Source organism: Schistocerca piceifrons, chromosome 4 (genome assembly GCF_021461385.2).
Source record: "Schistocerca piceifrons isolate TAMUIC-IGC-003096 chromosome 4, iqSchPice1.1, whole genome shotgun sequence".
In the NCBI taxonomy this organism is placed as follows: Eukaryota; Metazoa; Arthropoda; class Insecta; order Orthoptera; family Acrididae; genus Schistocerca; species Schistocerca piceifrons.
The window spans coordinates 642,434,357-642,452,646 of NC_060141.1; the positions used below are offsets into that span (position 1 = coordinate 642,434,357).

Consider the following 18,290-nt stretch of genomic DNA (forward strand, 5'->3'; position numbering starts at 1 on the left):
AGTTTAAGGATTCTTATAGCAGTTTGAGTTCAAAATTTCAGATTATAATTTTCACTATTTCTAATTTGGTGCACATGACAATCGTCTGTATGGAGTCAAACAATGCAGACGTTCTGTACTTTCAGAAGAGTTCTCAAATCAATATTGAAGAAACATTTATGTTAATTAATTAATCTAACTCCTTGTGACATTGAGGATAATACATCAATAGAAGCAGCTTTTCACTTGTGTACCTTCTTATCATTTTCCAGAATTAAATTATATCTACAGAGGAAGAATGCTATCATCCGTGAAATAAATTTGCTGGTATCACTAGTATAACTGGGAGCGGAGAGATTCAGATCTTTTACATGTGGTGCTATACCATGATTGTAAAATTTAAATGGAAAGATGATTCAAGGCAAGAAATGATAAGGAAGGTGATTTAAAAGTATGACGAAACACGTATGCAGATGGTAAGCACTTGCATCTGGAGGGGGATATGGATCTTGTATTAGACTAATGAAGGGGAGGAGAGACTTTCAAGTAGAGATCTGAGCTGAAACATCTGTCTCACATTATCATGAACGTTGTTTGTAGAAGTTACATGTAGATAACGAGCATTATGAGGATGCCGAGAGGCTACAGGATATTAATTACGAAATGTTGGCCGCTATAAAGGTACTGAAGGTAGGAAACGTATACGTTAACGGAGGTAAAAGTAGCAGTTTGTACATCTGCGAGTTTTTAGAAATATACCGTTCAGACATGTATGTGATCAGGCTAATAATAGCTACTCGCCAAGTGCTGAATTTTACATAGTATACGGAAGGTTCAAATGGCTCTGAGCACTATGGGACTTAACATCTGAGGTCATGAGTCCCCTAGAACTTAGAACTACTTAAACCTAACTAACCTAAGGACATCACACACAGCCATGCCCGGGGCAGGATTCGAGCCTGCGACCGTAGCGGTCGCTTGGTTCCAGACTGAAGCGCCTAGAACCGCTCGGCCACAACAGCTAGCTAGTATATGGAAGCTAATTAGGGAATGCATTATCGCAGGTGACATTCTAACTGCTTGACTGTAACATGAAAACTCTTGCTAATGAATCCATTTTAATAAATCCATCTATAAAGGAGTTAGATTTTAGCTGTAACTGTTTTATTAATCTATTCGAGTTACTAATTTGGTGCCATTTTCATTTTATATTATGGGACAGAAATAAGTGAGAAATAACGTTTTTGTAGGGCTATGTCACTCTCGATAGTGTTATCAGCGACAAGAGTAGATTTGCTATTTTCCATCAAGAGTGACACACTCGTATAAGAATGTTATTATTAGCCTATTTCCGTGCTATGACATATAAAATGGTACAAAATTTGAAATTGCAATAGCGCAGTCATATGGTCATGTCGTCATTCAATCTAAAAATGCCTGGAAGCATATTAAAAAAGGTTAATAAATCCATTGCAGCATTTATTTTTCTATTGTCCCTAAGGAAACTGATGGCTCATTGAACTGAACTGGGCAATACAATGACTATCCACGAGAATAGCTTTGATATTGTATTAACACATTATTTGCTGTACGTGTTAACTAATACGACTTCTTACCATCTGAGTACGTAGTATTTCCATCCCATGTAACGAAGTTTATAGTTCCATTGAAAGTAAACGACGACCCAATAGACATCTTGGTAGTCAGTGCTCCCAGGGATATGCACACTCACACCAAACACAAAACAGGTGCTACTGCAGTGTACTAAATTCGTAAATGATCAGGAACTACGTGCACACGTCGCAGACCATTCCTTACACCAGTCACCATATCCACACCACGGAGACGCGCGCACGACTGCCGCCTATGGACGAAGCAGCGACAGTGGCCATGTTCAGATACGGCGGACAAGTCAGAGCCTGCCAGACCCCAGCTGCCAGCGCGAGTACGGAGGCCCCTGAGGATGGCTGATAAGAGCCGCCACAAACCTCCTACAGACTTGGACTCTCTCTTCAAAAGCTTCAGTGTCTGTCATTTGCAGGTGTAAGCAAAGACGTTCCCTATTACACAGTGCCTTCTTATCAACACCCATTAGCGTATTCATTAGTATTTATGCAGTTTGTCCACTTCAAAGTGTAAACTCTGGATGACGTTTGATATCCTAACCCCTTGCAGACAATTCGGGGGGGGGGGGGGGGGGGACCGATAGTCAAGAAACCGTACTTCCGTTAAGCTCTGAGAATTACAGTGGGTAAGCCAAGCGTTAACACATATTCAATTACCGTGCATAACATATCGTATGAAAAAATGACAACGCAAGTAAACACAATGAGGAATGAAATTTTCACTCTACAGCGGAGTGTGCGCTATTATAAAACTTCCTGACAGATTAAAACTGTGTGCCGGACCGAGACTCGAACTCGGGACCTTTGCCTTTCGCGGGCAAGTGCTCTACCAACTGAGCTACCCAAGCACGACTCACGCCCCGTCCTCACAGCTTTAATTCCGCCAGTGGAGCACTTGCCCGCGAAAGGCAACGGTCCCGAGTTCGATTCTCGGTCCGGCACACAGTTTAATCTGCCAGGAAGTTTCAAACACAATGAGATTTTAAGCTTGGTGCAAGGTATTTCCTGCATCTGTAAGGCTGTACATCATTTTGCCGTTGCTTAGTTGCGTTTGCATATCCGTGTTTGTTGCATAGACCATATGCAGGGGATAGGCAAAATAATGCGAACTCCTGTACTTACTTGGGAATTACGGTACATTGATAATTTTTACTTATGGACCGTCTGACAGCAACTGAATAAAACACAATTTTAGTGCCATACGCGTTTCGCCTTTATTTTCTGCAAGGCATCATCAGTGGCAGGTTGCGCGGACGATTTCCTACATATCACGCTCCTGTTGCATTCTTGGTGTTGTTCTTCTTATGAATGCCAATTTGCGGTTTCTTTCTCACATTCCACAGCACTATGACCTGAACACTTTTTGCGATGCAATGTTTTGGATGCTGTCAGACGGTTCATAAGTAAAAATTATCAATATACCGTAATATTACACGAAACTGAGGAAGACAGGACTAGAAAAGTTGTAGATGTCAATATTTCGGAATTGTTTATTAATAAGGTTCAAAATGGTTCAAATGGCTCTGAGCACTTTGGGACTTAACTTCTGAGGTCATCAATTCCCTAGAACGTAGAACTACATAATCCTAACCAACCTAAGGACATCACACACATCCATGCTCGAGGCAGGATTCGAACCTGCGACCATAGCTGTCGCGCAGTTCCAGACTGTAGCGCCTAGAACCGCTCGGCCACCCCGGCCGGCTATTAATAAGGGGTTGGACTCGCATTTTCCCGTAATACAGCTGCGATTCTTCTCGGAATACTGGCCTATAAGGATTGTATAGTCTCGAGTGGAATGTTGTGCCACTCTTCGATCAGAACCTCTTAACTCTTGTTCCAGAGTCTTCACTCCAATACCGCCCACAAGGGTTCGATAATGTTCAACTCCGGGGACGGTGCTGGCAAGGGAAAACGCTGCAGTTCTGTTGCCTGCTCCTCATACCACGATTGCACTGTTTGGCTGTGTGAATGGGTGCATTATCGCCCTGAAATATAGCATTGTTGTTGGGGAACAGTATTAGAATGGTGGGGTCACCCGATCACCTAATCGTTGGCTGTAACAAGGCCTATGAGAGTAATGATGGGACCAGCAGAATACCATGATATGGCTGACCACACCATCAGACTTCCACCTCCACGCTTAACCGTTGGAATCAAGCAATTAGAATTGTAGGCTTCTTTTGCCGTTCTCCAGACGCAAACTCAGCCCCGATGTTGGAAATAACGAAAAAGCTGACTCCTCGGACAATATGACGTGTTTCTACTGATCAGGCGTTCGGGATTTATGCTCCTGGCACCATGTTTTACGCTACTTGCGTTGGTTGTCGTCACTAATGGTTTCGGTATAGCAGCTCGTCCATGAATATTCGCTTTATGGAGTTGTTGGCGGATAGTGTCGATAGATACGGGGTCTCGAAGATGGCTATTGAGCTCTTCAGTCACTTTAGCCACCGTAGTTTTGTGTTGTTTTGACGCAATTCGTGTTAGCGTACGACGATCTCTGTCATTTAGTTTTGATTTGCGCCAACTATTACGTTTACACAATGATGTCTTTTTGTCTTTCCATGTTTTGTGTAGTCTGTCATGACTGTTCAAAGAGTTCCTCTTGAAACATTGAATAAGGTGTCTTTCTCGGTTACTGATGCTCCAGCTAATTGGGCCCCCACAATCTGCCCACGTTGGAACTCTGTTAGATCCTCCACTGCACATCGACCTCGGCCTCTGAATGCAAAAACGAAGCGTGTACTAGTCGTAACGCCCGCATCTCGTGGTCGTGCGGTAGCGTTCTCGCTTCCCACGCCCGGGTTCCCGGGTTCGGTTCCCGGCGGGGTCAGGGATTTTCCCTGCCTCGTGATGGCTGGGTGTTGTGTGATGTCCTTAGGTTAGTTAGGTTTAAGTAGTTCTAAGTTCTAGGGGACTGATGACCATAGATGTTAAGTCCCATAGTGCTCAGAGCCATTTGAACTAGTAAACAATCTGCATAGATGCCTAATCCGTACTGAACACGCACAGTCCAGAGCGACAAGTGCTTTACCTGCGTTGTTGACCGTCAAACACAACCATCCCATCATTACCACTGTTCACATTACTTTGCCTATCCCCTGTACATAATCGAAATGGGTAACCGCACTCATATTCTCCGGGTCACATTTCTACCTACGGTGTGAGTTGTCTATGGTATGTCCGAATAAAGGTCTGACTTAGTTGGTAGGGAGATTTGAGTCTACACCTGTGATGTCGGTGCTATACATGAGGTATCCCTGAACTGCAACACCAATAAAGAGTTTCACAGAGTTCGTTTTTTGTTTACTTTCGATTTACGTATGGTTGTAATTCTTCTGTTCATACATTTACATCTACTACAAACCACATCATCGAAGATCTCATTTCCACATTCTAAATTTTGTCTGCTGACACAATTTTCCCTTGAACTGTTTCATGCAGTGCTTGTTCAAGCATTATCTGCTCAAGCTATTTACACCGCCATGCTATACCAGAATTGCTTAAATATCTCCCTTTGCTTCTCCTGCAGTTTCCCATAATCAATGCTATAGTAGAATTGTTTAAATACGTCCATTTTCTTCTTCATCTGTTTCCCAGAGTCTATGTTTCACTTCGATGAAGTGGTGTACTTGAGACGTATTAATTTTACTAACAATTTCTTCCGTTTCACACCTGTCCTTACAGTGCAGCTCTTATCTGAGAGAGGGTTTTCTTCACATGTTCAAAATATGCTACTGCTGCCTTCCATCCACAGTAATCTTGCTTCCTTAACAGCACAATTTCTTCATTTATTTTACAGTGTCCCTTCAGCCATTGAAGTTTAGCAAGTTGCTATTCTCGTTGACAATTCTCCTGAAGTTTTCGGGTACGCTGTGTTTGATTACCGGTACAACTAACGACTTTACCGAAAATAATACGTTAGAAAGTTCGTTTTAAAACAAACCTATCCTGGTAGCTCGAGAAACAAACAAGAAACAACAATAGAATAATATTGAAATAAATTAACAAAAATAACTTTCTTGGAGAATGAGTAGGGGCCAAGAAACCAGTTCTATCAGGCAGACATTCCACCATCGATCTCTAGAAACGTGTCCAATGTTTCCCTTGCTTCGCTTGTCGAAGGACTACAATACAACTGCAGATACACCGACAGAAAATAAATCGCAACATACACAAAAAAAAAACACTGTTAAGTAATGAAATTTCGGATTTACATGTGTCTAGGTAACATATTTAGGTGATTAACATTGCAGACTGATGTAATTGCGAGATAAGTCACTGAAAATGTGAAACACTGGTACGTTAATAACCTTGTAACCACCACAATACTGAATACAAGCAAGCAAACGTGCACACACTGTGTTGTACAGGTGCCGGATGTCAGTTTATGAGACGGAGTTTCACGCATGTTACACTTGGCCAGCCAGTACAGGAACAGATCAAGCCAACATGTCGACACTCTGTGGAACAAGTTGGGTAACAACAGCGTTATGTGGACGAGCGTTATCCTATTGGTAATATCCCTTGGAAGGCTGTTCATGAATGATGGCACAACAGATGTAATCACCAGATTGACGTACAAATTTGAAGTTAGGGTGCGCGGGGTAACTACGAGGGTACTCTTGCTGTCATACCAAATCGCACCCCAGATCATAGCTCCAACTGTAGGACCAGGGTGCCAAACATGCAAAAGAGGTTGGTTGCACACCCTCAACCAACACACGGCCATCACTGGAGCCGAAGCGGAAACAGACCTCTACACTGCCTTCAATGAGTTCTCGATTAAGCCACCGAAGTAGCAGGTGGCTGTGATTTGGGGTCAGTGGTTGCGAGCAACAGGCCGTCTGGCTCGGAGCTGTCCTTGAAGTAACCGATTTGTAACAGTTCATTGTGTCACTGTGGTGCCAACTACTGCTCAAATTGCTGCTACAGATGCAGTACAATGCACCAGAGCATATGCTGAACAAGATGGTCTCCCCCCTCGGTAATGCCACATGGCGATCGGGAGTCCGGCCTCCTTGCGACTGTACATTCTGGTGACCACCGCTGCCAGCAGTCATGAATAGTGTCTACATACCTGCCAAGTCTTCCTGCAATATCGCAGAAGTAACGTCCAACTCCTCATAGCCCTGTTACACGACCTCGTTCAATTTTAGTGAGGTGTTGATAACGTCGTCTTCAACCCCTTTTAAGGGATTCTTGACAAACATCAACTCATCACATCCAGCCTCATAGGTAACTATCGCTCACGACCGGTATAGCGAGAATTTAAAGCAAAACTGATTTACACTCTCTTAGTGGCGCTCCTTTCGTTACTCTTATGCGACTGGTGCGAAATTTGAATAGATATCTTTCAGATGTAGAATCATCTTTAGCAACTTTCGATTAAGTCGCACAACTGTTTCTTGGTGTTAGGATTTTTTTTCGCCAGTCTAATAAAATTCTTCTTTGATGCCACATAATTTCAGCTCGTTCCGTAAAAATCCAAAATTATACGGTTTTATGTTACTTTATACCTTTGAAACGGAGTTCGGCATAATGAGCATTTGAAGCTTTACTCTGTTACTTGATAAACTGCAAACAGAAACGTCAGGATGAAATGATCACTAATTTCGTCCTTCTCAGATCGTGTTGGCAAATGTTTTGTTTTTCATTCTCTAATCGTTGTGTCAGTCTGTAAATTAAAATAGGTAACAAAGACATCTACGCTTATGCATTATGAAAATATATGGCGCGTTTTGTTTTGGGCCCATATTGAAGTGTTATGGAAGAGGTTTTCCAGTATGATTACATATTTCTCTTCTGCCCATGATCGCCTCGAGCTTCCTTCTACGTGCTCTATCTCAAGTTTCAACGTAATCAAAAACTAAAATGTTGCTGCCTTTCCATTTCTACCTTTCCTTTGTGATATTTCTCATTACAAAAAAAAGTTGCTTAGGATCAGCTCAAATGGAAACCAATCTGTTCTTCAAGCCTGGTATATACATTTGATCAGGAGTGATACATACCTCCGTGTAAAATATTTAATCAGTGTACTGTGGGCTCATTGTTCTGTAGCTATTCGGAATGATTACATCTTTTTTGATATATATATATATATATATATATATATATATATATATATATATATATAGTGTCTTAGAAAATCCATTGTTGTAAAAACATTTGTCCCTCCCTTAGCAGACTCATCAAACCTCATAAACTCTCCCTCCTGTAAAATTCCACCTCCGGATATGAGTTCAGAGTCCTATCCTATTTAGTGCGGAGTGCTCAGAATCTCGTTTGCCCGGAACATCTGGTAACGTGATACGCTGAGGGCTCGTTGGAAGTCGCGTTATGGAGATGAAAGGAAGGAATGGTTAGCGTAACGCGAGAAAGCTCCGTCGCCTGATGGCCGATCCGTCTGTGTCACGCGGGACCGTCGCCTCAGGCGAAAGAGGCGTTACAGAAGGCAGTGGCAGGAAGGACGGGGCATAGTACACAATGCTAGCCCAGGGAGCAGGTACCACTTCTGCCCCGCTCCACCAAGGGAATAGTGAAACTCATGTATCCCACTAAAGCTAAATTAGTGCCCAGTTCATTACTTACAAACATTGCTTCATTCCTCAGTAATTTTCACGGTTTGTTCATCATTTCTAGGTAGTGGGGTGTATATACCTCAGAAAACGTCATAGAATGTAAGATACGTTGATATGAGGTATGATATGAGATACGTTAAATCCATCTTCAGAGTTTATGTTGAAAATTTTTATGTGATATGCCTAATTTTTTTAGTATCAAGAGTATGAGTTTTGGCAGTGACGTGCTATGATTACTTTCGTACTTAGCACCCTGATAATGTCTATCAGTAAACAAAAATAGAACTTTCCGCTCGGAAGGTAACATCGAAAGCTTGGACCTACAAAGGTGCGTGGAAGCAACCCACTAATTTTAAAAATTAAAAACTTTCTGTTGGTGGAAGTGCGGCCGTTTTCATCTTTCATTTGTCAAGTGTGTAAAAGTAATTTTGACCATTAAAGGGTTAAAAAATAAAAGTACTGGGCATCCAATGGATCCCATACAACTGTAAACGTCTGCGAAATAGCGGAAAGTTAAGCTAAATGATATGACTGTGAGTGGGATTTACCTGTGCTAATTTCCATCATTTATTCGAACGTCCATAAGTCGATACCCAAGTCCACATCTCCCGTGGACGTACTTATATTAATCGATATCGTTTCTGCCACTGCAGCAGGCCCACAGCTTCATCGGACGTCTGATACTGAGATTTAAATAACAAAGAAAAACTTTACAAATAGTTTATTATTAACATCTGAATCGCTTCAGCACGGCTACCACTAAGGTCTACACCGCGCCATTACGCAAAACGAAAACACTATGTCACGTGAAGTGATACACAGTACTATTGGCGATACTCTGTTAATCTCTGTCAAACTCTACCACTAACTGCACATCGTCGGCTGAAGCAACTTCTTTTACAGCGATGGCTTGTGGTGCGATTATTATACTGGTGGCTAGGTTTTAACCGAGGTAAACATCAGGCATATATAATTATATAATTTAAAATTTACTGACGACTCATTTTATGGAAGTTTCAGTGCAGAAAAACATAAATTGGAATCTCTGTTCTGTTCGAATTCAGATTACGTTTAGAATATTTCGATTGAACCGGACTGACATAGAGATCTGGAAATATACAAAACCAAAATCGGTATAAAATGTCGAAGTAAAAATCGAACCAAATTTTGTTCTTAGGCAAATCAGATTTTATCCTGGCAAACTATCTGGAGTGTTATCGATGTCTTTTCATATTGATGTTCTATTTAATATTACAAAATTACCTATTTGATGAAACTAGACGTATGAATTGAGGTATTTGGACCTCGTTTTTAGAATGACATATGTCAATTTCTTCAACTTTTTCAATCGATTTCAAGAAGTAAGTGGAGCATAACTCTCGTATTACGTTTTATCAGATTGGTACAATCTGGTGCGTCCCAAGGAAGCGCGATAGAACGTCTAATATTGTCAATATACTCAAATGATTTATCAGGACCAGCAGCGGTATGAGATTGTAAACTGATGATGGTGCTGTCAGCTGGAAATTATCATTGCTGTACCATCCTAGGAAATGCAGAAAAACTTGAACTAATGTCTACATTGTGTAGTGAGTGACAACTCCGTTTAAATGTAGTTAATGCAATACAACCCGTACAACCAAGAGAAAGAATCATCTGCTAAGTGGCGAACACTGAGCACATCACATATAAATAATAGGTGTAATACTAAGAAATTGCATGGAACATGGCGATCGGGCAATGTAAGTACTAGGAAACCGAAGTGAAAATTTATAAAGTGCTCTGTATCTGTAGATTATATTGTTTCTGTCTGTTAAGATCCTGGCACAGTGAGCAAAGTGTAAAGCGACTGCTCTTTCATTTTTGCTGTTTTGTTTATTTTTAAATTTTTATTTGTCAGTAGTTTTTTAAATGATGATTTTATGTGATGTAATTATCAATGAAATGTTAGTGATAGAATCTGCCAAAGGCAAACATTAATGTTCATCACTGAAATTCCAGAGTCTTTATCTTGAAACGATGTTCTAATGGGTCATCTATTTTGAAGAAATATTTTGCTACACATGAGGATCAGGTGCTCCGCTACAATGGGTATACATTTTTTTGACGTTGATTCCTAGGTAAATGTTTAACTGAGACGGTAGATTTACAGTAAAGTTTTCATTCTGATCACTTATTTACATTTTATTTTATGACACTTACTGATATCGCACAAAATATCTGCCGGCCGCGGTGGCCGAGCGGTTCTAAGCCCTACATTCTGGAACCGCGCGACCGCTACGGTTGCAGGTTCGAATCCTGCCTCGGTCATGGATGTGTGTGATGTCCTTAGGTTAGTTAGGTTTAAGTAGTTCTAAGTTCTAGGGGACTGATGACCTCAGAAGTTAAGTCCCATAGTGCTCAGAGCCATTTTTGAACAAAATATCTATTGATTACATCACACTGTTTCATTATATTCACTATTTTGTTGAAATAAAGATTGTTGGATAATATTCTTATCCAGTAATCAGCTGACCTTACGCCCTAGGTAATCTGTTTAAAACTTTTACCTATCTCAAATATCTACTACACTTCCATATAATTTGCGTTGTTCACTCTTTATCAACAACTCGTCGTTTGAAGCTATTCTCTATCGACGCCGTGAAGCTACCTTCGCGCCTTTTCCAGCAGTTTAGCATCCCTGCCTTGCATATTATGTTTTTCGCCGATTTCACCACATGGCTTCACGTGATTATCCATGATTACGAGTCGCGAGGGGCAGCCGAGCGGTCTGAGGTGTCTCCTCACGGTTCGCGCGGCTCTTCCCGTCGGAGGTTCGAGTCCTCCCTCGGGCATGGGTGTGTGTCTTGTCCTTAGCGTAAGTAAGTTTAAGTTAGATTAAGTAGTGTGTAAGCTTAGGGACCGATGACCTCAGCAGTTTTACCTTACCACAAATTTCCATGATAACGATATTCTTCCAAACCGTTTCCTCTTACTAGCGGTCCCTTTTGTTATCAAACTTTTACAAGAAATTTGGACTTAATCAAGGGTAAATTTAACTTTTCATTTATTTCTACAAAAGTTTTAATTATTTTTCAGTTATAAAATATTAGGCGACGTCGAAGGTCAACTTGGTACTTAGAATTATTTGTAATGGAGTGTCGTCCATCTGCAAAGGAAATCACATACAAGAGGCTAGTGTGACAAATTCTAGAGTATGGTACCAATGTTTGGAGTCTTTAACAACAAACATCAAATATAGCGACGCGCTATTACTATGAGGACAGATCGGTACAGCCTATGCAAAAATGTGACAGAAACACACCGTGAGCTCAGATGAAAAACCTTGGAAGAAGGCGCAGTTCTCGCAACATTCCTTTGGATAAATTTAGAGAACCTGCATCCGTAGAACACTGCTGTCACTATGTTTCCGGCGGTTTGTGTATCTTGTAGCGATCATGAACATAGGATGAGACAGGTTAGAGACCGCACAGCCACATACAGACATTTTATCGATGTTCAATATGCTGGTGAGGCAGGACAGAAAACAATATACCCTCTAACTTTCAGTATACAGCGTGTCGCAGGTTATAGATATAGATTTGGATAGTTTATACGGTGAGATCACTGACCACCAATGTCGAGTCCCTATCAGGTGCATAGTTGAAGTTTGCCAGGTAGCTGAAGGTTCTGGAGTGCACGTTTAATTGAATGCTGCTCTGCCTAACTCTAGTGGTAAATCTGTCACGGACGTAACATGTGTGACTGCGCAGTTGATTCGTCAGCGTCACGGCAATTTAAATTCCCGTATCGCACGATCGGTTCACTTTCCTGGAATACATGTCATTTACTTCGAGAATAACTGATAGAGAGCAGGTATTAGACGTATGACTCGCACTAGGAAATGTGTGGAGAACTGCAGCTTCATACCTCTCATGTGTTAGTAGCATTGTTCCTTCCTTGCTTTAATCCGAACTGTCACACAGTTTGGTATAAAGCGTGATTGCCGTGTAGCTGTCAAGATTTATCGCGTGATTTTCCAGCAGTTAAATCTCCTGCATGTGACAGCACACAGTGTATAAATTGTAATGTGTTGCTGCGGTCAGCGCGCTGCGAGGCCTGCCGTGTGAGTGCTAGTTGGAAGTGCTTTTCCGCGAAGCTGGCAGTGGCAGCGGATGTGGTTAGCGGGCTGCAGAGCCTGTAGGAGCGTTGCAACACGCATCACAGAAGCGCTGGCTCAGGGCTCTCAGGCTAAAGCAGAGCCGAGTTCAGCGGAGACGTGAGACATAAATAACGCATTTACGTGGTACACGTGGCTATTAGAGCAGCCAACACACAGACTCCTCTAAAAGTCAGTAGAATACCAAGTTTTAGATACACGTTCACGTTCTAGCTGTAGCGCTGACTGTCTGATCTGTCTGTATCGAAATACGAGCACGAAAAACTTTAAACACATTTTTTTTTTTTTTATGGTTCTCAGTCCGAAGAATTGCTTGACGGAACTTCCCATGATAGTCGTCTCGTGCTAGCATTTGCAGTTGTGTCTAATGCACACTACATCCATATCTACACTACATCTACATACGTAGTGTGATCAAAAAGTAATGGGTATTTTTTTCAATTTCGCGGGCTTCATACATCCGGTTTTCAACTTTTTTATCACAAATGTTCCTGAAGAATGTTTATATTTTCCGCTGTTTTGAATATTTAGCTTATTGTTAACAGTCGAAAAGATTATATGTGTTTTCGAGTACTCAGAAAATTTTTACGTTCGAAAAAGATAGATAAAAGAGTTTGCATTAAATTTTGCTTGAAAAATGGAATTAAGTGCAGCATAGCGCACGAAATGTTGATTGTGGCTTTTGGCGAATCTACTGTGAGTAAAACAAAAGTTTACGAGTGCTATAAACGTTTCAAAGTGGGTGGACAAGTCGTTGAAGATAGTTACCGCCCTGGACGCCCTAGCTCATCAATTGCTGACGATAGTGTGGAAAAAATGAAGAAAATGGGTCTAGAAAATCGTCGAACCACTATCAATGAGGCTGGTGTCAGCCTTTCTTTTGGCTCATGACTAGCATTTTTTTCGCATTTTTGGGGCATGAAACATGTAACACCGAAGTTTATTCCACAATAGTTGAATTTGGATCAAAAACGACGTCGCTCAGGAACTGCTGAATGAGGTCGACAACTATCCAGAAAACGTGATGAGACATGGGTATACAGGTATGACGGAAACAAAGCCCAAGCGTCCAAGTAGAAGCCACCTGAAGAACGAAGACCGAAAAAGATTCGACAAGTTCGATCACATGTGAAGGTCTTTCCGAGTGTTTTCTTCGGTTGCAATGAGATAGTGTATGAGGAGTTCCTGCCTTACGGTCGTACGGTCAATAAGGAATACTACCTGAAAATAATGCTCCGTTTGTGTGGAACAATCCGAAGAAATGATCCGAATTGTGACAAAACCACTCGGCGAAATTGCATCACGATGATGCTCCCGCTCACACCTAAATGCAGGTTCCAGGCTTTTTGGCAGAAAACGAAACCATTACGTTGCCTTAGCCACCGTGTTCGCCAGTATGGACCCCTGCGACTTCTTTCTGTTTCCGAGGCTGAAGAGAACCATGAAGCGACGTAGTTTTTCCATCACGGATGAGACGAAAACAGAGTCGCTGAAGGTACCTGAACACCATTACGAAAAGTGGGTTCTAGAAGAGATTCCGTGATTTAAAAAAAGCGATAGCATAATTGTATTGTTTGAGGAGATTTGCGTTGAAGAGGCCAATTTTGGTATTGAGGAATAAATAAAGATTCTTTAATAAAAACAAAAAATGCAGTTACTTTTTGATCACACCTCGTGTATACTGTGAAGACCGCTGTGAAGTGTATAGCGGAGGATACTTAACATGATAACACGTCTTAGGATTTCTAGCAACTCAACACGTGGATGGAGCTTAAATAGTTCTGTGAAGGATTATTATTAGTCGAACCTTCTCGTCACGATGCCTAAGGTGGCCATACGTAGGCGATTTAAGAACAGGCTGGTCTGGGTGGCCGAGCGGTTCTAGGCGCTACAGTCTAGAGCCGCGCGACCGCTACGGTCGCAGGTTCGAATCTTGCCTCGGGCATATAAGTGTGTGATGTCCTTAGGTTAGTTAAGTTTAAGTAGTTCTAAGTTCTAAGGGACTGATGACCTCAGAAGTTAAGCCCCATAGTGCTCAGAGCCATTTGAGCCGTTTGATTGAAGAACAGACGTTTCACTTAGTAGTGGTTGCTGAAATTTTGTGACTCGGTTTTCGTGAGACAACTTACATTTATCTTCAAGAGTATGCCAAATTTTAGACTTTCAACCACTCAGTAACACACTCGTGGCTGCCGTTAATAATTCACAGATTGCACAGCTACAGTGACAATTGTAAAAGAAACGTTTCTGAATCAATTTATAAATCACGCTGCAGTTTCGCAGTAGGTTGTTCATTTATAAATGTTGGATATTCTTCTTATTGTACTGAGTAAATGCAACATGACTGGTATTAGTTCAAATCATAAACAGTTAACAGCCCGACCAGAGCTAAGGGTTGGGTGAGCACTTTAAAATGTTATCGTATTGTGAACCGTTCGTATGGAAAAGCTTTTCACCAGCAGTGCACAGACCTCACCCAATAATAATCGAACTATGTTATTAGTACCGACTACACTACAATACAAATATTTACTAACCTTTACTTTTCCACCTCTGCTGAAAATTTGATAGTTCCATCCAACTACTCAAATTCTGCAAATTTCTCGACATGTAAATGATTTAAGATGACTCTTCAATGCGATGGTCGTGCACCCTCTCCGCGAATATACTTTCTCACAAATTTGCATTTGGTTCTTAAATCATTAATGTCAAATACTAGTTCCAAAAATGACTTGTTTCTGGTTTCATTATTGCGCTCTTAGCTAACATTACACCACAAAGCTGTTGACTAAAAAACACCATACAGAATGGTAATATTATACAGCAACACAAAGTAGGCTGACGAGCGAGAAACGCTATACTTTCACCGCGATGGACAGAGATCGCCCCGGCCGGGGTATTCGAGCGGTTCTAGGCGCTACAGTCTGGAACCACGTGACGGCTACGGTCACAGGTTCGAATCCTGCCTCGGGCATGGATGTGTGTGATGTCCTTAGGTTAGTTAGGTTTAAGTAGTTCTAAGTTCTAGGGGACTGATGACCTCAGATGTTAAGTCTCATAGTGCTCAGAGCCATTTGAACCATTTTGAGCAGAGATCGCTGCGTACTGATCGAATAAACGCAATAACTGCTACGGGCACGTGTCGACTTGCTACACGCCCCACCCAAAGAACTCACGTCTGCGCAGCAGCTGGCGCGTTGAGCTAATAAGCGCGCGCATCGAAAAACTCGCCATTGCTGAAAGTTTCGATAAACTTCCGATATAAAAATTCCGAACTGGATGCCGAAGCGGGTGTGAAAAAAATGTGCCAAAGCGGAAGCAGAGATCGGTCGCATCACTAATATTTACCCTTTCAACGTTTTCTTGCTTCCTTAACTTTTCGTTGTACATCACTCTTTTTTTTAAACTTCAGTCGTGTGGTAGACTTGTAGCAACCACGTATGTAAGGTACAGGGGATTTATTCCCGTCAGAAATTCTTCCTTTCAAGGTGCACATTTTCTACTGACGACGAATGCGAATCTATGTGAGTGTTTTAGGTCATCTTAATGAACCTCTAGCTCACTAAAATAATTTTGAAGTACGAAAAATCCTTCATGTGAATGACAGGGCGAAATCATGATGAGGTAATACTGGTATGTATTAATTTTAATTTTAATAATTAACAGCCTCACTTGCACTGTTTACCTAGAATTTACCTAGGTTTTAGTCGGGTTAAAATGGCTCTGAGCACTATGGGACTTAACATCCGAGGTCATCAGTCCCCTAGAACTTAGAACTACTTCAACCTAACTAACCTAAGGACAGCACACACATCCATGCCCGAGGCAGGATTCGAACCTGCGACCGTAGCGGTCGCGCAGTTCCAGACTGAAGCGCCTAGAAGCGCTCGGCTACAACGGCCGGCTTAGTCGGGTTAACCCGACCTTCTTCAGAATAACAGTTACTACCGTTTGTCGATAGTGGACATCGTCAAGCTAAAACTTCAAATGCATAAATTATCATCAGACTATAAAACAACTTCGAATTTTATTTTTGTATTACTATTTACGTATTTAATTTACAGGGGTACTTTACTATTTTTGTTGTGTCGATTTTATAGGTTTCTTTTATTCCAGCCAAAGATGCTTAACAACAAATTAAATTGCAACAAAGTCTGCAAGAAGATGATTAGTAGGATTACTCACACCAAAAGTCTCAATAAAATTGTCGCATGATTGCTGAAGTGATTGCCCTCCAGAACTTATCGTTTAATTTTGTCGAGGGTACCGGCTTTTGCAGAGCAATAAATGCTGCTCTTCCAAGGTATAAGTGGATATGTTGTGATTTTTTTTCACTTCGTATTTGTGCGATAACTCTTACAAGAAGTTGAAAACAAAAATCGAAAATTTACTAGAAGGATTTGAAATAACATCTTCCACAACTGACATATGGTCTGATCTACATTCTGGAATTTTATTATGTAGATTGACTTTTCATTATATTTAAAAGGATTTTTGCAAGATGTCTATCACGTTGAAATGTGAACTCATGATTGGGCGTCATACAGGTGACGTAAAATCGACAAAATTTGAAACGATATATCAGCAATGGGGAATAAATCATTGCATTTTATTATTCGTGGATCTAACATGGCTGAAGCTTTGCAGTTGTCTAACTTTGATGATGTGAATTGTGCAACACATCAGTTACAACCTTGCATTCGACCTGCTATGGCATCACTCGATTGGCTCCTACAACCTAAACTGATGGAAATTGCCACCAATTTCAATCACTTCTTGGTCGCACAAACCGAGCTGGCAAAAACTGAAAGGAAACGCCTTAATCAACCTGCTTTATCTGTCATTCAGGATTGCCGAACATAGTAAATATTTTTAGGTATACATAAATGAATTTTAATTTTATGTTATTTCTGTAGTGTAAGTATTGTGTGTTTTGTTTTTTTGAAAATTCTCTTTGTTAATTTAGTTTCTTCTGTTTCCAGCTATAATAGCACGTTCTACTTGATGGAACGAGTTTCAAAGCTCAAAGATTCGCTAATTTTGTACTGACGTTCAAATCTAATCACGATGGTCCCGCTGGAAACTGGATAAATGTGCAAAAATTTGTAGAAGTAATGAAACCATTCGAAAAAATTCATAAAAAGTTCTCAAGCGAGCATTTAATCAGTCATACGGATAATTCAAGTTCTTGTAACCACTTTACAGTAAGACTAAACAAAATCTGATACTCCAGAACAATTCCAAAATTTTACAAGAAAATTACGTGATGAATTGAATTCAAGCATGAGATTTGGAGAACTGACCAAAAAGGATAAGTACGCAATTGCGACATATTTAGATCCATGGTAAAAGTAAAAAATTTTCAATGGCATCGTCACAGAACAAGTTTAGTCTCAAATAATTTGATGGTGATGAAAGCCAGAGATCCAAACTCTTCTAAGGATGACTGCGTACATACTAGCTGTAAAAGAAGGAGATTTGAAACTGGAAATCAGCCTTCAACAAATTGTGTCTTACCCACAGAATCTTGCTTAGAAACATCGTTACAAACGTTAGAATTCATGTTCAGTATGAACGAAGATCAGCGAGACCTGACTACGGCTAACAAAAACGACAGTGTGCTATTGATGCTACAATCAAACCTACTGGAGTACATAAAGGAAAAAAGGCTTCCTCTGAAAGATGATGCGTTGATGTGGTGGAAATCAAAATGGACACAAGTACCTCTATCTATCGCCACTTGCTCGCCAGGATTTGTTGGCTCCTCCTTGTAGCGTAGCCAGTGAACTATTACTCAGCGGAACGGGCCTCATATACAAAAAACATCGAAATAGACTTCAGGGTGAAAAAGTGGAAAAATTACTTTTTGATAAACATAACCTGTCATTGTTAAATTGGAGTATTAATATAATAAAAAATAGCGTAATAAAAAATATTGTTTGA

The 18,290-nt window shown here is 40.9% G+C and overlaps 1 protein-coding gene across 2 annotated transcripts in view; it reads right to left on the minus strand.

Moving 5' to 3' along the window:
- LOC124794863 (tyrosine-protein kinase transmembrane receptor Ror-like) overlaps positions 1-18,290 on the minus strand; it is a 659,017-nt gene that overhangs the window by 540,561 nt on the left and 100,166 nt on the right. The window contains exon 1 of one of the 2 annotated variants that reach the window (XM_047258535.1): positions 1,596-1,764. The exons of the other annotated variant lie outside the window; for it this stretch is intronic. Within the exon in view, the coding sequence (XP_047114491.1) occupies positions 1,596-1,674 (79 nt within the window). The 5' untranslated portion in view covers positions 1,675-1,764. Of the gene's footprint in view, positions 1-1,595; positions 1,765-18,290 lie in introns of those variants that run through there. 2 annotated transcript variants of the gene reach the window in all.